The 23,047-nt window shown below is 42.3% G+C and overlaps 9 protein-coding genes across 9 annotated transcripts; 6 read left to right on the forward strand and 3 right to left on the reverse strand.

The window, feature by feature from the left end:
- Positions 1-827: 827 nt before the first annotated feature.
- On the forward strand, positions 828-1,007 carry BCR41DRAFT_287761 (Homeodomain-like protein; the record flags this gene model as incomplete). The annotated part of the gene is made up of 1 exon (XM_022020297.1): positions 828-1,007. A coding segment is annotated over one exon (180 nt), but the record flags the coding sequence as incomplete, so codon positions are not given.
- Positions 1,008-1,293: 286 nt separating this feature from the next.
- BCR41DRAFT_382497 (cytochrome c oxidase assembly protein CtaG/Cox11-domain-containing protein) lies at positions 1,294-2,232 on the forward strand (the record flags this gene model as incomplete). The annotated part of the gene is made up of 2 exons (XM_022027364.1): positions 1,294-1,392; positions 1,500-2,232. Coding segments are annotated over exons 1-2 (783 nt in total), but the record flags the coding sequence as incomplete, so codon positions are not given.
- Positions 2,233-3,868: 1,636 nt separating this feature from the next.
- Positions 3,869-4,610, forward strand: BCR41DRAFT_364757 (hypothetical protein). The gene has a single exon (XM_022026076.1). It carries the CDS (start codon positions 3,947-3,949, stop codon positions 4,577-4,579), a length of 633 nt encoding a protein of 210 aa, XP_021875550.1. The 5' UTR covers positions 3,869-3,946; the 3' UTR covers positions 4,580-4,610.
- Positions 4,611-4,828: 218 nt separating this feature from the next.
- BCR41DRAFT_364758 (hypothetical protein) lies at positions 4,829-5,600 on the forward strand. Its single transcript, XM_022026077.1, has one exon. The coding sequence runs from the start codon at positions 4,904-4,906 to the stop codon at positions 5,465-5,467; it is 564 nt and encodes a 187-aa protein (XP_021875551.1). The 5' UTR covers positions 4,829-4,903; the 3' UTR covers positions 5,468-5,600.
- A 726-nt stretch (positions 5,601-6,326) lies between these two features.
- BCR41DRAFT_314827 (ribonuclease H-like domain-containing protein) lies at positions 6,327-7,088 on the reverse strand (the record flags this gene model as incomplete). The annotated part of the gene is made up of 3 exons (XM_022021191.1): positions 6,327-6,677; positions 6,825-6,902; positions 6,987-7,088. Coding segments are annotated over 3 exons (531 nt in total), but the record flags the coding sequence as incomplete, so codon positions are not given.
- Positions 7,089-9,970: 2,882 nt separating this feature from the next.
- Positions 9,971-14,447, reverse strand: BCR41DRAFT_231086 (hypothetical protein). Its single transcript, XM_022020066.1, has 4 exons — positions 14,015-14,447; positions 13,860-13,916; positions 10,419-13,764; positions 9,971-10,289 (listed from the first exon to the last, which is right to left on the reverse strand). The coding sequence occupies exons 1-4, from the start codon at positions 14,408-14,410 to the stop codon at positions 10,204-10,206; spliced, it is 3,885 nt and encodes a 1,294-aa protein (XP_021875553.1). The 5' UTR covers positions 14,411-14,447; the 3' UTR covers positions 9,971-10,203.
- Positions 14,448-14,644: 197 nt separating this feature from the next.
- BCR41DRAFT_402108 (pseudouridine synthase) lies at positions 14,645-16,218 on the forward strand (the record flags this gene model as incomplete). Its single annotated transcript, XM_022029274.1, has 5 exons — positions 14,645-14,851; positions 14,941-15,049; positions 15,120-15,284; positions 15,443-15,742; positions 15,845-16,218. The coding sequence occupies 5 exons, from the start codon at positions 14,645-14,647 to the stop codon at positions 16,216-16,218; spliced, it is 1,155 nt and encodes a 384-aa protein (XP_021875554.1).
- A 170-nt stretch (positions 16,219-16,388) lies between these two features.
- Positions 16,389-21,284, reverse strand: BCR41DRAFT_390693 (PRMT5 arginine-N-methyltransferase-domain-containing protein; the record flags this gene model as incomplete). The annotated part of the gene is made up of 6 exons (XM_022028260.1): positions 20,992-21,284; positions 19,934-20,888; positions 19,447-19,832; positions 19,237-19,359; positions 18,997-19,148; positions 16,389-18,623 (listed from the first exon to the last, which is right to left on the reverse strand). The coding sequence occupies exons 1-6, from the start codon at positions 21,263-21,265 to the stop codon at positions 16,389-16,391; spliced, it is 4,125 nt and encodes a 1,374-aa protein (XP_021875555.1). The 5' UTR covers positions 21,266-21,284.
- A 194-nt stretch (positions 21,285-21,478) lies between these two features.
- On the forward strand, positions 21,479-23,020 carry BCR41DRAFT_402111 (hypothetical protein; the record flags this gene model as incomplete). Its single annotated transcript, XM_022029275.1, has 1 exon — positions 21,479-23,020. One exon carries the CDS (start codon positions 21,479-21,481, stop codon positions 23,018-23,020), a length of 1,542 nt encoding a protein of 513 aa, XP_021875556.1.
- Between the last annotated feature and the right edge of the window lie 27 nt (positions 23,021-23,047).

Consider the following 23,047-nt stretch of genomic DNA (forward strand, 5'->3'; position numbering starts at 1 on the left):
TAAAGCAAAAGAAGTTGTTTAGTGTTCCAACAGGGAATATAGCTTCGCTTTCAACAGATTCTTGCAATGGGCAGTGGTCTGCTGGTCTAGATAATCATGACCTCAGGTCTGTAGCCCTGGGCTACGATCTTCAAAGCTCGCAACTACCCATCAATCTCTTAGACGTGGCAAATCAGGTTGAACATTCCCAGGCAACCATGGCGATCCAACAGCTCCGCGAGGGCCAACGGAATCCATGGGATGCCTTCAATGACCCTCCGAAGGCAAAAAGTACGGCCACAACGCCTATTCAATCTTCTTCATCCATCACCATACAAAATAATAGCATATCTACCTGTTGCCTTTTGGATGAATACAGTGATGGGATCGCTTCCACAAATGGTATTTACACACCTCCGTGTAATCAACTTGAAGCATGGATGTTGGTCAACTCGCTTCACCGAGAAGCGCCACAAACGCTTCCATTGCTGCAGCTGACGCCGCAGGCGCAGGACCTTGTCCATCTGTCCGACCAGTCGAGAAACCCTGTGCTGCATCCATCGCCACTGCGCGAGCCCAATGGCCCTTACACGCAAAGCTTTCCATGTCAGCACCATATGAGTTCGCACCCATGGACCAAGACATACTTGCAGTGTCATCACCAGCAGCAACCTCAAGCATTCAATCTTTACCCTCAATCGTACTGCACCCAACATTATCCTCAATATTATTCCTCGGAAGAGCTTTCAGAGGCCATACAGAATGGTCAACACTTCCATCATCACTCGTCTCCACAAGCTGCATTCAAAGGAGAGAAAGAGTATCATTTTACTCCTGTACTATCGACACTTAAACGCAGACGACGACTGACCAATGAGGAAAGCGAATTTTTGATTCATCAATTTAAGATCAACGAGCGACCAACAGCGCAGGAGCGTGAGTCGTTTGCCAAGTACCTCAAATTGGACCGAAGGACTATCCAAGTATGGTTCCAAAACCGGAGGGCGAAACTTAAACGTGATGAGAAAGGAGGGGAGGAAAGTGCTGGAGAGGATCAATAAGAACAAGGTTGGTGCCAGCTGAAGGCAAAGAGCCAAGAACAAAAGGGTGTAGTTGGTATAGCCAGCACTAGTGGTATTACAGTGGCGTTGGAGTAGGAAGGATGATGTTCTCGTACAGCACTGTCCACCGTTGGACAGCAAAGTGCATCAAATTAAATTCATGCACAAAATCGTTAATAAACTCCGACACATCGTGGCAGTCACATAGTCTAGTAGTCAGGTCTTGCGGGACATCCAGCTCGTTTGTAGTCTTTTTTATTCTTCACACTGATCCATTTTTGTGATCAATCAAATCATCGTAATGGCACAAAAATCAATGGGTATCTCATTCCGCTTGGCATCCACTCGCCAGGTAGGTGAAGAATTAGTCCAACAGTCTTTTTTTTTTTTTTTTTTTTATCTTTTCTAAATACAGATAGTCCCTCTGCTACTGGACGTTTTGCTCCTTATCGCTCTTAGCATTTGTTTAACAAAGTTGCAACGACCCAACGACTTGCTTCACCATGGTCTTTGCGCAATGCTAATGTAGCGACACATCATATCCATAACGCCAGATCAAATGTCTCCACACCTCCTTCTCCTCCATCCGGATCGTCCGGCTTCACAGAGGCTCTAGGGTCTCGGAAACGTGTAAAGGCCAAGAACACTGATATGTTGTATTACACAGCATCAATTCTAATAGGCACTTTGGGGCTTTCATACGCTGCAGTGCCACTTTATCGTATGTTCTGTTCTGCAACTGGCTTAGGAGGCGCGCCTATGGTGGGGGAGACAAAATTTGCACCCGAACGCTTGGTCCCACGCGACAATCATCGTCGCATTAAGGTCAAATTTAATGCAGATACATCAACGTCGCTGCAATGGTCGTTCCAACCCCAGCAACGCCAAGTCTCAGTATTGCCGGGGGAGACAGCATTAGCATTCTACACAGCCAAGAACAAATCAAAGGATGACGTGATTGGCATTGCAACCTATAATGTAACTCCTTCCAAAGTAGCGCCTCATTTCAATAAGATCCAGTGCTTCTGTTTCGAAGAACAAAAATTGATGGCAGGTGAGCAGGTGGATATGCCAATCTTCTTCTTCTTGGATCCTGAGTTCGCAAATGATCCAGATATGGCGGATGTCGATACTGTAGTCCTGAGCTATACGTTCTTTAAGGCCAGGGGAATGCCATTTGAGAAGCAAGCTGGTCTATCAGAACAACATTCACAGCAACAGTAATAACAACAAGCAATAGATCTTTTACCATCATAGCATTCCTTCTTTCTTTACTTCATGCTTTTAAACAGATTATAGAGATCTTTAAAATTTTTCTGCGACACATTCAAATGGCCAAACGAGTAAAATAGATGAACAAAAAGATGTTTCTAATGGCTCTACGATGCAATTATCCACTATATGCTGCGCTTTTTTTTTTTTTTTTTTTTTTTTTTTTTTTTTTAATGCCTGTGCGCAGTCAATAACTTAAAAAAAAAAAAAAAAAAAAAAAAAAAAACAATTTCTACACAACAGCGCTTTCTCCTTTACTCCTTCACTCTCCTCTTTCTCGCCTTTTTTTTTTTTTTTTTTTTTTTTTTTTTTTTTTTTTTTTTTTTCATTACTATTACCTGACGCGATCTGACCTAGGCTCTTGTGTATGAATTCCCTCTTATTTTTTATTATTTATTTTTTTAATCAGATTCCAGTTTAGCATTAATCAGACATAGATAAGCAGTAGTAATTCATTATCTCGGCTTGGACATTTCACTCCAACTTCCTTTATCTTCCTTTTCTCTATTTCTTTTTTTTTACTCTTCCGTGAAGGGGTCCAGGTAGACATGACAATCTTCAAGCCAAAGCTCAAGACACTCAAAAGGCCGAGAACATGTATCCGCCAAGAGGATTTAGCCTGTCCTTCGACTTCTGGGTCTTCCTCTAGTCTAGCACAAAACATCATCGCACCTTTCGGAACACCGTTGCATCCATTAATTAACCCCAATCAATCACTTCCTCTAACTGAGCCTCAACCTCAAAGAATCTTTAAACAGAGCACCTCACCTGTCTCATATCCACGCTCCTCTCCACCGACGGCCTCTCATATAGACATGCCACAGCTCCAAAAACGTCTACGTAGGCTTGAAGCCAGGGAGTATCAACAAGGCATGCATAATAATCGACTGCGCCGCCCACAGTCAGTTGTAAATGTCTCCCGTCTTTCTGATCCTTTCAGCAAAGGTGATATCTTCAATGGCAGAGCAAAGTCTTTTCCTCTCTTGAGATCCGCGGAAGCGGTCTATACTTCTAAGGCTCGAAGTAATGGCAATAGCATGGGGTCAAGTCATATCACCATGGACATTATAGAACCAGAATGCGACCTGATAAGGGCGCAAAGAGCGCGAGAGGAGGCAATGAGGCTATATTACAAGGCAGGAAAGACACTGCGTCGCGCGCAGGAAAGGGAGGAAGCCATCATCTTTGAGCGAGAAATGCGAAGTCTTCGAGGCGAAGACCACATACCTACAAGTGAACACAGGAGCAATAATTCAGAACATCAAAGTGTAGATAGTATAAGGCATATACCACCGGCTTTTGAAGGAATGCTACTATTCTCGCAGCAAAATGAAGAAAGCTATCAGCTTTCTCACCCCCATTGTCATCAAGGGGATAATATGAAGTACAATCCAACAGTACTACACTCACGTTCCCCTAAAATGGTTACAGCGCACACTCATGTCTTTGAGAGCCTTCCAATTACGTCTCAGAGTGTCAACACAACTCTTGGTGATAAAGGGACAATCCTAAAGTCCCCAGAGGCCTTCTCTAACAAACCCGGTCGCGTTCTGGCTAGTACATATCACCAACTGTATCCAGTCTCGACTAATACTGCTGTTAAATCTGAAGGTCATGAATCACTTTCCACGACAATGAATACTACTTCAGTCGGCGACGATGAGTATTGCCAGGATAAGACCCGTTTTCGTCTCTTTAAAGGCCTCAGAGTAGCAACCGCTGCACCAAGACAGGGATGTCCTGACATAAGAGCTTTCAAGCATGCAGATACAAAGAATCGGGTGGTTGAATCTCCATTATTTAGGCAATCATCGACACCGTTGTCACAGATACCCATTAAATATCATGCTGAGGATCAAGTGAAAATACCACCATCCCCGTCACCACAACCACAGTGGAGACGAGCTCCATCTACAGGAGTCAGTATTGGACAATCTCCTTTAGAACCCTCTCTGTCTCAACGGTCACAGCAAGAGGAAGCAGGGTCGTTTCCTACTCAATATCCAATCCGTCAACAGACGCCTTCACAGGCAAATCCTCAACATCAGACCAATGATCAACCTGGACGCCAAATATCATCTACAGTTTTTGCTGACGTGTTGAATGTACTCACACAACGTGAAGAGCACAATCAGCCTTGCCCTTTTGTTGTATATTGCACATACATTGAGAGGGTTGAACATCTACATCATGGAGTTCAAGGATGTTGTTGTACCTCCCAGAGACCACAAAGCCATTGTGGAGCCGCAAATGAATCCAATACTTAGCAAGTTTGATCTAGGGGGAAAATAATCGAAGAAAAAGAAAAAAAAAATTAAAACATGATGTCAATAAGGGTCAATAAACATTTTTAAACGAGCTGTGTGTAAAAATGATTGTATTTTGATTTGAGCAAAGCCATCTCCCACATTCCACCCCTGATCTTCATAAAACAAAATGGAAACACTATTTTGAATAAGCAATAAAAAGCAGGTTTTTTTTTTTTTTTTTTTTTTTTTTTTACTTTCTGCTTTTTTCTTTCACTTCTTTTCTCTTCCACCAAAGAATCAAAAAGTTCTTCCTCTATTTCTATTCCTACAAATCAATCCACCATGCGTTTCACTATCCTCGCTACTGCTGTTGCCGCTCTTGCAAGCACTGCCCTTGCTCAAGTTAGTATCCTCACTCCTGGTGCAGGCACTGTCTGGGTTCCCGGCACTAATGTCACCGTTAAATGGGCACAGCCTCTCCTCGAAGATGCCGACATTGAACTCCTAACAGGCCCCAATGTCCAGGCTCAATGGATCGCTTCCACCTTGGGAACCGCCAAGAAGGGATCAAAGTCCTTCAAAGGCCTTTTGGATCCCAAGCTGGAGCCCCAGTGGTATTCTCTCAGGATCGGAGAGATCTACTCTCATCTATTTGCCATTCAACAAAGCCGTAGTGCGACGCTGACAGCTTCGCAGCCAATTGTTCCTACAGCTACGACAACGACAGCTGTAGCAACGACAGTTGTAACAACGACGGTTGCAACCACCATTACCTCTCCTTCACAAACGACCACTACTGCTGGCCAGTCCTCTCCTTCAAACACCCCTAGTGCTGCTAAGGCACTCAAGGCCGGAATCGTTGTCCCAGTAGCAGCAGCAGCCGTTGCAGCCTTTTTTGCATTTTAGAAACTTTAGCATATATATTTAGCCCTACTAATATATGAGGACCTTGTACGATGGAAGAGGTCATAATAAATTAAGTGAACACATAATAGAGTAAAAGTGTCGTTATGCACATGATGACGGCAATAGGAAACCGATAGTAGCAAAATGAAAGCCTTGGAAACTTTTAATTGCATTGAGTACACGAGTAACAACGATGTAACACACAGGCATACAGGTACATGCGCATCATTCTATTGCCTTCACCTAATCTCATTGTCTTGGACGGATAAACAAAAAAAAAAGATGAAATAAAACCAGTATCTCATAACATTCGGTCTTTCTTTCAATGAGCAATTTGTAAAATCTTATTTGAAAGCTATGAAGGGAGTTCGGATTGATGTGGTTTGGCCAAGAGGATTTTTTTCTTATCGTTCTGTACTACATTAAAAGCAAAACTTTTTTTTTTTTTTTTTTTTTTTTTTTTTTGCAAAAGCCAACAAAACGTTTTTTGATATCCACATGTCGCATTATAGGAGATATACTAGGAGAAGAGGATGTGGAGCCCTTCTCGGCATGTATAATCGTCGAAGCCTTATTCCAGTCTGTTCAGGTGTAATGCACGCGTATCACTTCACGAACGAAAGGAGTAGGCGACAGTTATTCCGCTTCTTCCCCTTTTTAGTAATTAAGGGGATAGTAGATCAGTTTTGGACGGTGAGTAAAATATAATTATAGATTTAGAATTCTTGTTTCCCAACGTAGTCCTTACATCAGCATACTCCAGTATCCCATTGATCTGACTTTTGTAGTCAAGTCCCGACTGCAAATGTTCAAAGTTCTGGGTTTATTTTTTTAGACTAAATGATTTTTTTTTTTTTATCTATGTCCGCTTGAAGACTGTATCACGATAGAACTGGAGTTCCCTGATAGAATCCTTAATGTCTTTTAACGCACGATGTGTTCCTACTTTTTCTGGGAGTTTCTTATACTCACCTGGGAACCACCTTTTGCTTAACTCTTTGATAGTCGAGACATCTATAATTCGGTAATGTAAATGATTCACAACAGGTGTCATTTCGCGTTCCAGAAATTTCTTATCAAAGTGGACGCTGCTACCCGCGAGGATACCGCGCCGAGGTTGCGGAATATGTTGCTTTATGAACTGAAGAACTTGATTGCACGCTTCTTCTGTAGATATCTCAGAAGTAAGAACAGCTGCTGTCAATCCAGACTAGAATAGTAGTAATAAAGAAATAAAATAGATAAAGAGAAAAGAATACGTTGATAAAGTTGATCGTCAGTGATTTGAGAGTAGTTTATCGATTTTTTTTTTGTTATACTCAGCAAGCAAAAAACTATGGAGGATTGAAGGATTTACTTTCTCATGCTGTTCGGTGCACCATTTATCCATCCTACTCATTATCTCTTTTGGTTGATTAATGATTAAGTTTGGTCCCTAGTATGATAGTAATGACAGATCAGGAGAGCACTCTCAACTTTTAAAAAAAACACCTCTGTTCTTTTAAACTTTCATCATTACCTCAGCAACAATATTCAAATTATCATCTGTGATGATAACCGCAATCTCGAGTAGCTTATCAGTATCTGTAAGACCCGTTGTTTCACAGTCAATCCACACCAACGAATGTCGAACTATCTTTACCGTGTGAGATCTATGAAGGAGTAAAAATATGTATAGGGCGGAAAGTCATGGTTATAAACACATGGTAAGAAAGAAGCCAAGCCAGAGGTTACTGGAATATGACGTCCAATGACTTGAAATGAACCGTTCATCACTTGGAATGACCTATAATCAAGAGTAACTTAATTTACCGCTGCCTTAAGGAAGCAAAAGAGGTAAATGAACGTTTGACAATAGTAGACAGCATGTTCATTTGATTTTAAGGACTTTGGAGCAATGCAGAGACAAGGGTCTCTAATATCATCTCTCTTAATAATCAATCATGTGATGTGCTGGCACGTTTATATTTGAAGGTGCGAATGCCGTATCTCTGTGCTGTTCACTTTTCAGTCAGATTTTCAATTACAAGGATTTCGTTAAGCAAATCATTTGTATTTGAAAAGATCTAATCAAAAAGAGCGAGCAGCACGAGTCCCTATTCCCTGTCTCGATTGTCTCTATTCTCAATTTTCGATGGAATAGATGGAAGCATGGCCACTGTCTCTCTTTATCTTTTATCTTTTGCGGAGAGTAGTTGAAAATAAGTAGGTCAGTCGTCCTATCCATGTTTTGCCGGCTCTTCAATGACTTCTGTTTCCTCTGTCATCCATTCGAGAAAACAGGGTATACAAATTTTGTAGATCTTTTCTATAGCAATAGTGACCTTGATAAATCTTAGTCCGTTAGCGTTGGACACCATTTACCAATATTTTTATAAAGCAACCTTCAAGTTGTTTCATCATCCTTGTTTTCTTTTTTTAATATGTGCATAAAATACACGATTCATCTATCTTTTTATTGACTCAGCAATAGCGACTTGCTTTTAGAATAAAGACAACGGAAGGTTTGTGTATGCATTTTCCAAGAAATTATCCTCATAGCAAAGGCCACATACTCGCGAGAACTGCATTAGCTCTGGTTGTCAGGTCTAAGAGCGTCTCTTTTTTGTCTCCATCGCCGACGCAGCTCTCAGCATTCCCGTCATTTGTAACGATGTTATTTAATTTATGCAGAGCAGAGTGCGCATATGTCGGCCAACCCGAAGTTGAAACTGAATCTAATCCTATGCTGCTCCTTTCCACTCCACGAGGTAATGACCGTACAGCTTGGGGCGTAAGTGTTGAAGAGGCTGAAGTGATATGTGTGTAACTCTGTAACGAAGATACAATTTCCACCCCCAATTTGCTATCCCGCATTTTATAACGAGCATTGGCAAGTAAGATTTTGCTGTATACTTTCATAAATGCAGGCAATGCAGGCAATGCAGGCTCGAATGATGATGTAGAGGGCTTGACATTCTCCACTGCTGTTGGTGCAAATGGTCGGGAAATTTGGTATTCAACAAGTACGAGGTGTCTTGTGGAATCTGTGACAACCATTAAAACCTTGTTGAGATTTAAGACGACTTCGCTAATTGCTGAAGATGCAATGACGAGTTAAAAGCAGTTACCAGAGTAAGATTAGACGATTAGACAATTAGACGATTTCTTTATGAAAAATTCAAAATATGTATGGTGTGTGCTTACCAAGGATTATCACAGCCAAATCGATCTCGGCACCTTGATTTAGATTCCCAAGTTCCTCACATGGGGTAATTTCCCGCGGATGATATTTCGTCAATAGCACCGCCTCAGGATCCGTTGGCATCTCCTGAACCGTACTCATTCGAGTTCCGGTCAGCTGAATTATATTCTCGAATCCAAATTCGCGACTCGGCTTCTTCGCGATAAGTGAAGTCATCTACAAATCATCTACATTATTACCTTTTTTTTTTTTTTTTCTTTTTTTCCTTTTAAAATCATGCCAATGGAAACGAAAATTAACTAACCTTCACGCGACAGCCTTCCTGATAAGGCGTATGTTCAGCATGCCAAAATGTCACTAGTGCTTCAGATCGCGCATTGCGAATTTCTGCGCCTCTTAGGGCATTTACATAATCCCCAACACGAATTGTAAAAAAGTGTGCCACATTTCTGGTTCCTGTCTTATTCCGCAATTCAGCAGCTCTCTTCTGAATTTCTGCTTGCACTTGATCAGGATTTAGTCCTAAATCAGCTCCAAATTCCTTCTCAACCGACTGGATCATATCTTGATAAAGCTTTTCCATTTTTTCTTGATGAATTGCAGTGGCTCGTTCCTCTTCTCTCTCTGTGCGTTTGATCTTGGTGACACAGTCATCTAATGTTTCTAGATAAACCATAGGATACTTTCGAAGCACTATCACATCTAAACCAGGAATCATTCCACCTTCGGGCTGAATGGTCGCCAAATGTCTTGTCCAGATGACTGGTGCTCGTTGGAAGCCGAGTTTAGTATCCCATTGTGCTAGTTTCGTACCGTTCGCTTGTAGCATAATTGCTATGGAAGAAGATTGGGCACCAGCGCCAGCGAGCTCAAGGATGGCAACTCCATTCTCAGCCCCATTCAGTTTCGCTCTGCATACATGGATTTTGCTGCCAACCTTCAGTTTAGCTTTATCAACTGCCTTTGTTAAATATGGGTCCAGAACTGCAGGAATGACATACCACCCATCCGTGACCAAAATTTTCCATGTGTTTTGCTTTAATTCTTCCGAGTACTGACGATCAATGCTAGCGATACATAGGACCATATGCCTTGCAGCGCTTTCATCGCCTTCGACAATCTTTCGCAGAGCCGGTCGTTCAGCTCGATTTATTTCGCGCTCGTATCTATACGCGAGCTGGTCTAAAACTTTTGTAGGAGAAAACCAAAGCGGTGGAGATGTTTGGCCACCATTTGATGCAGACAAAAAGTAGTCGGGCCAAGTACGTATGTAACAAGCAAGTTTCCAGACGATGAGTCCGTAATGATTGAGTAGCCAGCTTTTGGGAAGAAGTTGTGGCGTTGCACCCCGGGCAATCAGGTCATTATAAGCTTCATCTGCTCCCCAGTTTTGGAACCGATATGCTTGAGCGTCTGAAAACGTCAGTGAAATGATATCTTCTGGCCTATATTTTAGGAAAAATAAAAAAAAAAGTTGCCGTTGAAACCAAGATGAGTTTAACAAGTTTTGTCTACATTTTCCACAACTGAGTTCTATTCCCGGTTTACAATCTTACACTCCAATTTCCATTAGCTCTCCAACGTCACGATGGCGCGGCAGGTCAAGTACTTCACGAAGGCTTAGTCTTTTTTCATGCGCTGTTCAGAAATATGTTTTTTTTTTTTTTTTTTTTTTTTTTTTTTTCCTTCGGATTTTAGCATTCAAAATACTTGGATAGCATATCGCTTCTCTTCTTCAAACATATATATAAATAACGAGAGTATTACCTTCTAGGTTAAATAACGAAGTATAAGACGGTACACGAATATCCTTGCTAGAATAGGTTGGATTAGTAGTCGAAGATGTAGAACAAGTAGAGTGAGCATTTGGGTGTAAAATCGATTTCCTGCCCGTCTGTTTCTTGTTTAAAGTTGCACTCTCAGGCAATGGAGCATGAAGGATATTACTGTTGTCGCCAGTACAAGGGTTGACAACCGTATCCGTTCTTCGTATGGGCGATTTAAATGGTAATGGTGGCCGGAACGGGGCTTTAGCCTTCAAAAGGCCTGGCAAGGATAAACTTGAAGAGGAAGCCCGCAATGACTTGAGCTTGAGTTTGTTCATATGGCTGGAAATTACCGGTTGCTGGGATGATGCCACTATTTTGGGATTCGAACTTATTGAGTTCATCGGCTGAGGCCCTGGCAGACTTATTGGCACAGGCCTGGCTATCCCTAGTTCCGTAGACAATGGAGTTCTGCGTACAGCTGGAGGCACCGGATCATTTTCATCCACCTCAAGTACATCAAGTGCACGGTTTCGGGCCGCATTTGATATAGGAGGAAGCGCCTTTCCTGACCCAGAAGAGAACCCTGCATACTCCTTTAGTGCTTTTGAGAGCGAAGCAGAATGTGGCTGTGATGGTTGCAATGGGCGGAGAGGTTCGGACATATCTTCTTCCTCAAATTGCTTTGACCATTTCTCCATGGCTTCTTTTGAGATAGCCGATAACTTTTTTCCACTCCCAGATGTAAAGCCTTTAAATTGCTGATGAGCATTTGTAATGGAGGATGGGTTTTTCATGGCCTGGTGCTCTGAGTTCTTAATAGATTTAGTTATTAGTGGATTCGCTGCTATCTTAGCTCCAGTGGTCTCTTCATCCGGAAGCAAAGATACTACCATGTTTGGCAAAGTATTTTCGGTATTCTGTAAAGTACTCGCTCCTGATGTTCCTGCCCTGTCAAACGACGAAGGGTCTGCTGTAGTACTGAAGATATCTAATGGGCTGTGAATCGGCCTAACCTCTGCATTTAATCCGGTATCAGAGGTACTGTCATCTAACATGAGAGCAGCTCGGGCCAGGGCTGCTTTGGATACAGGGACTAATTTCCTGCCGCTGGCAGACGCGAAGCCTCCATTGGTGAAAAGTGGCTGCTCACATCCATTTCTTCTGGTTGTTGCCCTACAAGGCTCACTCTGTTTTTTCGTGCTGAGGATTGACAATCCTGTAGCATCATCGTTTATCTCCAGATTACCGGCGTTGGTCTTAGTATGGACGCTTTTGTTGTAGGGTATCTGCGTAATTTCACAAGCTGCGTTAAATCCGTCATCCAACTGACTGAAACGAATATTACTGAAGTCATCGTCTGAAGTCATGTCGGTGATCATCTCATTCCGGTGCTCGGAAAAGTTGATTTCATTATCTTGCTTCATGTTTACGCTGATATCTTGATTACTTTGAGTAGAAGATGATAAGACCCAGGAGTCAAGGTGCATGTTATCTAAATTCAACTCCTGTGAGATGGATATCCCATCACTTTCCCGAACATTCTCTTCCTGTTCCTCGTCTGCTCCTTTGAGCGTAGTAGCTGCCATAACTGCGAGCGTAGGAGGCTCTGAAGAGTCTTGTATTGTAATCGCGCTATTGTCTGGTGATTGATAGTTGTTCAAGCCCGCCTCTTGGCTCTTGTCAGGTTGAGGAAATCGCTCTCTGCTCTTATTTGAGCTACCTAAGAGCTCTTTATCAATAGCTGAATTTGATATCCCGTCAAAGAACTCAATCTGGCTGTCTGAAAGGATCTGACTCTGATACCCATTGTCTTCAATCAAAGGTGAATCACTTTCTAGCTCATGCACTAACGAACTAGGAAGAGTGATTTCAGTATTGGTTTCTGCGGTATCTGACGATGTCTCCGAAATATCCTCTTTCATTTTTAATTCTGATTGAAACGCGAAAGTTGGATCGGTGTCAGCGCTTGTGGTGGTCACTCTTTGCTTCACTAGACCTTCCTCAGTAATTCCTTGATCTATAACTGCATATGAGTCTATAGATCTGTTAATGCTGCTTTCGTCTTCCTGATAAGCGCCGCTTCCATCTACTGGAGACGAGGACGTAGAGTTGAATGATTCACTCTGTAATAATGCACTTTGCACTGTCGCCTTTGCAGGAGGACTGATATGTGGAATCCCTCGAAGACGGTCCAGAATCCCTGAACTGATGTTCGGTGCCAACTCTAACGCCTTTTTTACATGGCACTTTCGGGGCGGTGTCTCCAATGACTCAGACCAGCCCTCCAGGCCTTGCGCCATGTCATCCATAAAATCTATTGGTTGTAGCCCCCGTAGTTTCTGGATGATGGCGTTATTTTGAGTTTCCTTCGTAGCATCGGATTCCAAGCGTTTCTTCTCAGGGGTTTCTAGGGATTGAGACCATTGAATCCTAGATGTGGGGCTGTCAACGAAGGGATCATTCGGGTCCATGCCAATAGAGCTGCCATTGTGCAGATTTTGTATAGTCTTATCTTGCACCAAGTCTGCTGGTGTCCAAAGGGGTAAATCATGTTCATTAATACTATGGGTTTGAAAGAGGGTTTGTGGAGTTACAGATGAGATGCTAGATGGACTCTTGGTACTCAATGATGACATAGATAGCCTCCTAACTCTTGTTTTAGTGGGCGTTTTGAATATAATGGTGCTATCATCGGGTAATGGATTATCATTGATATTTATCAATGAAGGGAAATTACGATCCTCTGCTGGATCTCCATCCGTATGGGAGCCTGTTGACATTAGGTGTGTAGCTTCGCTGTCCCTTGAACATGAAGCTGAGTTTGATTTGAATGGCAGTTCCGTAAGGCGGTCAGATGGGGAGGGATGGACAGCTTTGGAATTGTAAGATTGAGTATTCTCATTGATAACATCTAATGCTCGGATATTGGATGTAGTCAATGGTGGTCCATAAAAAGGAGCAAGGGAATGAGCAGAGGGATTATCTCGATCAAGGGACCACCCTCGGTATCGCATAGTCGGAGGCGTCGTGGGTGCCGTCTTCCAGGATGGCCTTAGGGCCTGTTGACTTTGATAGAATAACTCGTGCCTGCTGCGTCGTATGTCCTGCAGCTCTGAGAGTAGTCCCAATCTACTATTTTCGCCAGCATCAATGCTGTAATTTGGCTCATGAACCTCAAAAGGGTTCTTTTCCTGCTGCCCAGAGGTTGACATAAAGGTTTGAGGCAATGGCGATAAAGTTGCTTGCTGCTGATGTATCGCCTGATCTTTCCTCTTCTTGGGACAGCTTGAAGCTAATATATTATGATGACGGCGTTTGTTGGAGGGGGATTCTGGCGATAAAAGCTTTACATACCAACCGATATGATTATATTAGTGTTTGGCCAATTCAAGTGTTAAGAGTAGTCCATTTTAGATATGCATGGTCACCGGCTTCTTACTTCTGTTTTTGAAGATCCATATCTGATATCTAATTCCAAATTGTCCGATGATGATATCTATTTTAATTGAGAGGGTTCGAGCATAAAGATCAGTCCATATGTAAAGTGGGGAGCATACACATAAAGGTTTTACATTGAAAACCACTAGCCCTTACTGGACTTTTTAATTGACTGTTGGAATTTAGATTTTTCGATCGCAGCTGTTCATCTTCAAGCACAGGTTCCGGACTCGTGCCATTGTGTTCAAGATGGAAGGTTGGTGGTATGAAGTGCCACAATGTGCGCTCGAATGCTTCATTGTCCATATTTTTGTGGACTGCGGGTTGGACTAAACATGATTTTGTGTTGCCTAGCATCCATTGAGTTGTTTCGATATGGCTCTGCTGATTTTGGTGGCGTGTAAGTTCATAGGGTGGAGTCATGGAAGAGAGTTGGGTGATGAGGATGGTGGTGTGGCCCACTGTATGAGTTGGACAAGGCATAACTCTCGGCACATTCTGGCATTGAGTCATATCCTGATTGTTCCTTGATTCTTCTGCTCTGTGAGACATGGGTATATACTTTTTGCGATGCTTTAAGATGGGGTAATCTTTAAAAAGAGGCGATTTTATTTGGCGGTGATGTGGCTTCTACCTTGATACTCATCTGAAAATAGAATTGATACTTTAATTTTTGCGTAATGACTCAAGATGCAGGCATTGATTGTCCATTCAGAACGCTTTTTTTCTTCGAGTCTTTTACAGGGCCTTCAAAAGTTTGGCCATTCATACATTCATACTGGAATCATGTCGCCAAAGGTCTTGAGATTACCCAAACGAAAGCCCTTGCCTGTTGAAGCGATCAAGCCAGAATATTACTTTGAAGATGGTCTTCGCAAAATTAAGCCTTACCAACAGACTTATCTCGCCCATGTGAAACTTCGTTGGCATAATCGTACAGTACCTGAAGTTTTTGCATCGGAAATGCCTCGCAGATGCACAAATAACATGATCGTAATTTCGTCTCTTTGATGCTACTCATATGAACACATCGGCCTACGATGTGGCTCCCTGTTTGGCTAACTTGTTGTCTGCTCATGTAGATAGCCGCGATGAAGCGTGGTGATGTGCTTGTCAACGATAAAGTCATCGCTCCGGATTACGTTCTAAAAGGCGGGGAGAGCCTCCGATCTCTCAACTGCCATCGTCATGGTAAAGTACTTAAGATATTATAAAGTTAAGCTTTACGCAAATGATAATTAATATATTGTTTATGAAATAGAACCGCCTGTCCCGGATTCGCCTATCCGTATTATTGAAAATACAAAGGATTATGTGGTGTTTGATAAGCCTCATGGTATTACTGTCCACCCTAATGAACTCTGTTTCTACAACACGGCATTGGAAATCCTTCGGCGCGATCATGATATCCCAAATTACATGCATGGTAATGTATATCAATGGTAATAGATCGATCTTTATAGCAACAGTAACAGCAACGACATTGGCAATTGGAATATAGCAAAAAAAATAAATAAATAAATAATAAGAAGCCAATCTTACTATTTTCTTTGTCTTCTCTTTGCAATCTGCTGGTCAATCCAGCCGTCAACCGCTTAGATGCCGTGACTTCCGGTGTCGTAATATTTGCTAACATGGCTGATTCGAATGTCAGAAAAAGGTTCCAGTCATCTGACTTAGATCCTAAGAATGGATCAAATACACTTATAGAAAAGGAATATGTTTGTAGGGTCGAAGGCGAATTTCCAAAGAATCCTATAATTGTCAGGGAACCTATCCTCCAGCGAGCAGGCAAAGTTTCCATTGATCTGGCTGGTAAGCCTTCAGAGACACGCTTCGAACGGAAGTGGTATGATGCGGCATCTAACACAAGTTTGATTTCCTGTAAGTACTAGCTGCCATATGAGCTTGACATGTTATATAAATTTCAGTTATAGCACCATCATAAAAGTAGTACACTTAAAAAAAAATTGAAACCCTTTTTAGGCTTGCTTGCGACAGGACGGCAGCATCAAATTCGACTTCATGTTGCTCATTTAGGGCATCCAATTGTCAATGACAGACTTTACAATCCTAAATACAAAACCGACATGGGACTCGAGAACGAAAATGCTGTTATTTTGGCTACCGAGGAAACACGTTTCTATCCCTGTATTATTCCACCAGAATTACAGCCCTATATGCCCTACTACATATCTCCAGAGACACCATGCCACAAATGCATAGAAGAGGAAAAAGGCCTTAATTTACCTAATCCACGTAGCATGAAAATCTGGTTACGAGCTATAAGATATCAAGGACCTGACTGGAAGTTTGAAGTTGATATGCCAGATTGGGCTGACCCAACTATTCTTGAATAAATGAGAAGCATAGCAATTTATAATACTGTCAAATATGTGCATGGCTGAGCAAAATTCATGTTTTTGTGCGCTAACAAAAACCCAATAAACTTAGAGCAATGTGCAAGATATGCATAGTCTATAAAAGAACTATAGTATGTCCATATCAGATCTAATTCCTTGTGCTGAATCTATCTATAGCGCGGGTCAATATGACCAAAAAGAGGACGTTCAGATTCATCCTCGGACGAACCCCCTAGAAGATATTTTTGACGCCGCCGCTGTTCTGGTGTAATGGTATCTTCTACATGGTGGATGACCTGGATCCGATGGTTAAGTTTTAGCCTCCGTAGCTCGATTACCAAGAGATTTGGCGGAGCTTGATTTCTTGTTCTATGATCTAGGGACTGTGAAAAGGATCGATTCGTGCTGGTTATTGTCTGTTGTATCTGGGAGGAATGTGTGGCCATAGATCTCTCATCGACACTGCTATGGTCATTGTTCCTTGCGTTCAGCGAGTGTACCCCTGATGAAAATGCTGTCAATTTGGGTAAAATATTGACGTTAAATTTGGTGGATTTTCGCTCTATCAGTTTGCCACTAATCTGCGAAAGTTGCGGCCATGCTTTTGCCATCCATTGCAATTCGACCACTCCAACTTCATTGTTTACAAGCCCGCGGTAGGTTAGACTTTGCATGTGAACCATCGTCCTCAGTTCCTTCAGTCCTGCCCTGAGTCCCAACGTCAGGCAATTTGAGTAACCATTTGTATTATTCATGCGATCGCTGCGACTGATATTTAGATGTTTCAGGCAAACTAATTGCGCGAGTTGCCTGTAAATTTTAAGGTTGGCTTCAATATCATTAGGATTGCCTTGGAAATCCAGACTTAATTCCTTCAATCCAATACAGGCCCAAGTTGGGTATACAGAGTTGTTAACTATATCTCTGGCATGTATATGGTCTGCGCAAAACGACTGAAGACTACGACATTCACCAAGGATTCTCTGAATCATTGATCCTGTCACATGTGAGCAGCCTCGGATGTCTAGGCATGAAATAGTGAAATGGTGCTTGATAGACAGGTGATTGGTCGCCACCAAGCCAAATGCTGATTCTGATAAATCCAACTTCTGAAGAATAGGAAGGGATTTAATGATTTCTGATGCACCCAAGTCGGAGACGCCTGAAGCCTTAAATGTGAGATGCGTAACATTAATGAGTCTTTCGGAAAGTATTGCAGCAAATTGCTGACTAGTCTGTGGCCATTGCAAATGAAATACTAGCTCAACTAGGTTAGGACATTGTCGAAGGAACAGCGTCGTAAAGTCGGTGTTCCGGGACTGGACTTTAATAAAGGCTAGCGACTTCATTCGTTCCATCCGTGTGATCGGAATATTTAATGGGCTTTGGGTGAGATATCCATGGGGAGGACCATGATAAATTCTAACATTCTTCAGCTCTAACTTCCTCAGCCGCACGCATATCATCTCCAAAAATGTCTTGGTCTTTGGTATATCGAGATCATTGTCAACAAGCGTGAGCTCTGAAAGTTGTTTTAACAACGTAATTTGGTGAAAAATGTCACGAAAGGCTTCAATTGATCGAATTGCAAAATTGAATTCCAAACTGCGAAGATGATCTTGGTTGAGTTGCATCAGCTTGATCCAGTTTCGATAATGGCATCCTTGATCCCTTGAAAATCTCTTTTCCGTGAAAATAAGTTTCTCAATCTGGTTGCAGATATTGTGCCGGTAGTCTGTGTTATCATTTAAGAATCGACTGGTTTCATTTTGCCGCTTGTTGGTTAGCTTCACTTCCTGCAACTGGAGCATTCTGTTCTGACGTGTGATTTTGTTCTTTTCGATCCGCTCCTCAAAATCGCTTAATGTCTCTTCTGGATCAATAGACGTCTCGGAATCAAGATCCTCGTCTGCATACAGCCAGTTGGCCTCATTATCTTCCTCTTGTTGTGATTTGCGCCACTCAAGTTCCTCGCTCTTGTAGGGGCCGTCACTATGTGGGATCATGGATAATAGTACAGTACCATGTCCATTATACTCAAATGTCTTGATCAAATGTCCATTTTTCCGCATAAGCATGGGAGATGGATAGTCGTTTGGACTGCCCAAGACATTATGATAGACTGGTCGAAGATCGATCCAGAGAAATGGCATAAAAGATTCCCACCAAGCCTCACAAACAAGGATACAATTCCTAAGTTCTCTCCTAGAAAGGAAGCAAGCAACGTTGACACGGATTTCATGTAATTCCATTGGATTTGTCGTCCGACGTTCCAAAAAGAATGGCTTTGACAGTCTCTGGTCTTTTACATTTTCCATTTGTGCTTCCGTGATATGGCTCAGCAAGTCCACCGTAAGAGTGGTAGGATTGAGATGTGTAGATCCTGCTGGCATTTGTTCCGCCTGATGACCATTATGATGTGCTTTCTTTCGCCGTTTAGAACGTGATGGGGTGATCTTTGCAGAGCCACTGAATTTCATTGAAGCATTTGTGGTCCCAGGAATTACTAAAGATTCATCCACAAGTGCAAAAACAGAGGTCGATGTAGAAGTCATCTCTGAAGGATTGCTTTGAGATGTCACTGATTCTCTCATGATGGTGATGGTTACAATGTACAGTGGGCAAGGAACAAGATAGTTATTTGAGACGACGCTGCAGAACTTTTTATTTATTATTTATTTATGAATGCAATCCAATGCTGCTTGACCGACCACCTACATTGTGGAGTGCACTAGATTGGATCAGACCCAAACTGCCGTTGACCTTACAACTTACACGCCACTCGTACCATACTTTGCGTGTATCTGTCAGACGCCAAAAGTCCAAGACTACCTGTGATCCTGCAGGGACATATATAGGCGTCTTGATGGGAAAATATATGGGAAACCAACTGAACATACCTGGGGAATGAGTTGCTGGGTTGATGCCTAGAAAGTGCAGATCGAGTCAGTATAGTATTTGAATACTGTAGGCTAATAGGAGATTGTAGGCACACTGGATTAGTGATTGACTTACTTAGCATTACATCTTTATAGAGTACCGACTCAAAGTATCCAGCCACACCGTGTACCATCCCGCTAACCTGACAGGTAAACTCGATCGACCCTGAGCGGATGTTATGGTGATTGCTCAGGGGATCTATAAGTTTATAATAAATGACTATCAATAAAAGAAAACATTGGGATTGCTCGTAAAGTTTTCGTGCTCTATTCAACAAATACGTACTTTGGTTCATTGGAATATCCATTTTGTTTGGGTGTTCGAATGACCAGATCGGCTTCGGCTGTGCAAGTAAGGAGACGGCTTTGAACATTACCACGTAGGACGTCTCGAAATGAGACAAGTCTTTGAATGCAGAGACATCGGCATGGAGCTTGCTTGAGGACATAGGCGCAATAAATGTTGTGTAATCCGCAGGAATTGAGATACCATCCGGTCGTAGGACTTTTTGTGCACCGTCGAGGCATTCAGGAGATAATTCGTTATCACCAAATGAGCCAAGTAGTTCACTAACAAGAATATGTGCCTGTTCAGGTGGACTCCATGTTCGCATATCCGAAAACACAATATTAACGCGGTCACCCCAGAGAGTAGCTTTTTTGTTTTGTATCCTGAGAGTTAATAAATAAAGGTTCGTTATATGAAGCTTGGCTTAAAAAGAATAGTTTTGTGCGCACTCTCTTTACACCTTGAATCACTGAAGCCAACTTACGTTACAAAGGCGTTAGGATTCTTTTCAACGGCATAAACGCGAATGTTTTTTCCTGCCCTATTTGCTGCACGAAGTGAACAATCTACAAGGGGGCCACGCCCAGCCCCAACTACCATGACGATTGTGACGTCCTCCTCGTCATTAACGGCTACTGGACGATCCCTCAAAGCTCTTTCTATAGCCAATTCATATTGTTGATATTTGACAGGATCCTTTTCGAAGGTCTCATATGTACTAGATTCGAGATTGTCTTGTAGAGGTTGGAGCGGTGCCTGTAAATAATCCTGATAGCCTGTCGCAAACTGATCAATCACACTGGGTGCATCCTGCGATCTATGCATATACCGTATATAGTCTGCATGAGGTGATACTGAGGTGTCATCCAATGTCAACTCTGCCATCTTCGAAGATGCAATAATAAAGTATGGTTTGAATTTCATAAATTTTCTAACTACATGCTGATGACGTTTAGAAAGTACTGGATAGCCTTTGCCATTGGTCAGAAATGTATCTTCGGGCAAAATAATAACCTTGACAGGCTCTGCAAACCAACGATCAAGGACTTGGTCTGTTGGTAACGAGCCTGAAAGCTCAAGCGCTACTCCAAGCTTAGATTCTGAACCAACCATATTATGAATTATATTCCAACGCTCCCAGCTCTTCATTCCTTGCAACTCCTCAGGGACACCTATCTCTAGCTGTTCATCCATACATGGTATTTTGAGCCAACAGGCAGTGTATGGTACCATGGAGAGAGATCCTGTGACTACCCGACCATAGTTTGTCAGAGGCTTAGTGGAAGGAGGATAGGGTAACAAGATGCCTCCCAAGCCTAAATGCGATGCCCAATTGAACTGCTGTCTTAATGCCAGTTCCGAATGAAGGCGTATTTTAGGATCCTTGGAATCAAAATCCTGCCACTCCGATAGAGTTCCAACAATCAAGTCAGAATGATCTGTTATTATATATTTACAATTAAATACATAATAACAATTAGGAACCAATGCAATTGCAACTTATAAGAGTATATGAAGAGTAATGTAAATGCATACACTCACCAGCGGTCCGAACTACAAGATCAACAGGTTTAAGCGCTTCCATTCCAGCCCTCCACATGGTTAAATCTGGACTCTGTGGTCCATGGCCCTCGAACAGAACCCGTTGATATGAAGGGCTGTTAATTGGCGAAACAACATAATCAAAGCCTTTGGACTGAGCATATGCAACAAGCAAGTGCAAGTTTTCTGCAGTGATTTTGTCTGCAGGGGGCAAATACCCGATTTGAACTGATTCTAAGGACATCGCGGCGATCTGTTGGAATGAGATCGCCATGAATTGCAGGCATAGAGAGGCACAAATGAATAAACGTCCTAAACGCACAGAATGCTTTTTTTTTTATTCGCTGCCAGTCACATAGTCAATTTCAGGTATTGTCTGACATCCTCTCTTTCTTTAGTTCCACTCCTCTGATATCATCCTTTGAATTTTCCATTGCTTCCTTTACAGCATGCAACCTTTCTTTCTTTATATCTTGACCTATTTATCATGATCAACGTGGCGGCCATGAATACAGCATCTTCCCCCTCTGAACCACTAACATCTATACGTTCACCTTTTTCTAGTTCTATATCCAGATCTTTATTTGTTCATAATGTTCATCAATATCTTTCTCGTCTCTCCGAATCGCCCTTTAGTCGGAAAATCCTCCGAAATGTGCGTCTTTTCATCCTAGTACTTGGCTTTGTCACCTTAATATTGGACGCTATCACGCTATCATTTGAATCCAATGTAATGAACTTGGAGTTCACAGATATCTCCACTCAAGCTGCTTTGTTGTTAACACCCGATCTTCTAGCCATGATGATGGCTTTAATGTTGTTGATTTATGCTTCTAATATGTCCTGCTGTTGTTTCAACACTATGGCTCCTGACAACGACATTGGCAACAATAACGAGGGAGAAGAAGTAAGAGTAGACTTCTCAGAGAACCCTCAAGAGTCGTCACCAGCCCCAACCGCTGCTACTGCTGCGACAGCAGACAGACAGGTTATAGGAGAGTCTGAGCATCAGCCTAACCTCGAGCATTCAAGTGACCAATATTGGCCGTTACAAAAACGAGAACAAAGAGATACCCTTGAAGAAGAGGAGTCGATAAGGCAAAGAAGAACGAAAGATCATGTTGGAATTGAACACCAGTCCGTAATGCCTGCACCTGTCATCACTGTTACTCCTCCGACAGACCAGATCCTCTCTTCTGTTACTAATGCACAATCGCTCACAACAGAATCATCAGTTGAATCACAAATTTCTGATCCAATTACAAATTCTGCTCCACATTCTTTAATACCTTCATCATCAAATGAGCTGATCAAAATAACGACAACTGCTGAAAAAGAGCTTTATCTTTATAAAGAACGGCGAAGGCGAGTCGTTCTTACACTCTACATCATTTCCCGAGTGATATTCAGTCTTGGACTCGTTGCTCTTGCACTGTATTGGCCAGCAGGTCAGATGAAGCCGCCTGTTGGTTACCTCCCTAATTTGGATGAGCCTATGTATCCTCACCATAGAAGCGATACCAGCACTTCCAGCTCTATAACCGAAGCACTTTCTAAGAGGAGAATAGATAATTTCAACAGCAGTGCCAAGAAGCTTCTAATTAAAAGAGCTCTTCCGACCCGTATAATACCAGAATACCCGTTAGAGAACTTCCGCTCTCTAAACCGACTCGCGGTGACGAGAGAAGAAAACAAACTTCATGAGAAATCCGATGATGTTGCAAACAACAATAGTAAAGGCTTGCAATCTAAGCACTGGTGCGCGCTCGAGCAAGCGTTTGGAGACAACCAGAGTGCGAAGGTTTATTGCCAGGTCAATACAATAAGACCAGGTGTCACCTATGGATGGGTGGGACTTGTGATAGTTGAATTATGTTTGGCGTTTGCAGTTGGAGATCTGAATTTGAACAAAAGACACTTGCTGTTACGACGTGCAGACCAATTGGTGAATCAAGGGCTCGGTAACGAATCAGCTCAAGTTCTCGAGCAGGAAGTGAATCAGATACCTATCTTTAATGATAACAGTTAATACAATTTTACGATCTCGAAAGAATAA

This window comes from Lobosporangium transversale (genome assembly GCF_002105155.1).
Source record: "Lobosporangium transversale strain NRRL 3116 chromosome Unknown BCR41scaffold_76, whole genome shotgun sequence".
Classification (NCBI taxonomy): Eukaryota; Fungi; Mortierellomycota; class Mortierellomycetes; order Mortierellales; family Mortierellaceae; genus Lobosporangium; species Lobosporangium transversale.

Excerpts from the sequence above, each read along its gene's own strand:
- BCR41DRAFT_231086 (XM_022020066.1), bottom strand. The coding sequence starts at position 14,410 with ATGTCTCACAGAGCAGAAGAATCAAGGAACAATCAGGATATGACTCAA. Across the intron at positions 13,917-14,014 it reads ACAGTCAATTAAAAAGTCCA|ATATCATCATCGGACAATTT; the intron begins GTAAGGGCTAGT and ends CAATTAAAATAG. Across the intron at positions 10,290-10,418 it reads TTCGTTATTTAACCTAGAAG|CGCATGAAAAAAGACTAAGC; the intron begins GTAATACTCTCG and ends ATTTCTGAACAG.
- BCR41DRAFT_364757 (XM_022026076.1), top strand. The coding sequence starts at position 3,947 with ATGAATACTACTTCAGTCGGCGACGATGAGTATTGCCAGGATAAGACC.
- BCR41DRAFT_364758 (XM_022026077.1), top strand. The coding sequence starts at position 4,904 with ATGCGTTTCACTATCCTCGCTACTGCTGTTGCCGCTCTTGCAAGCACT.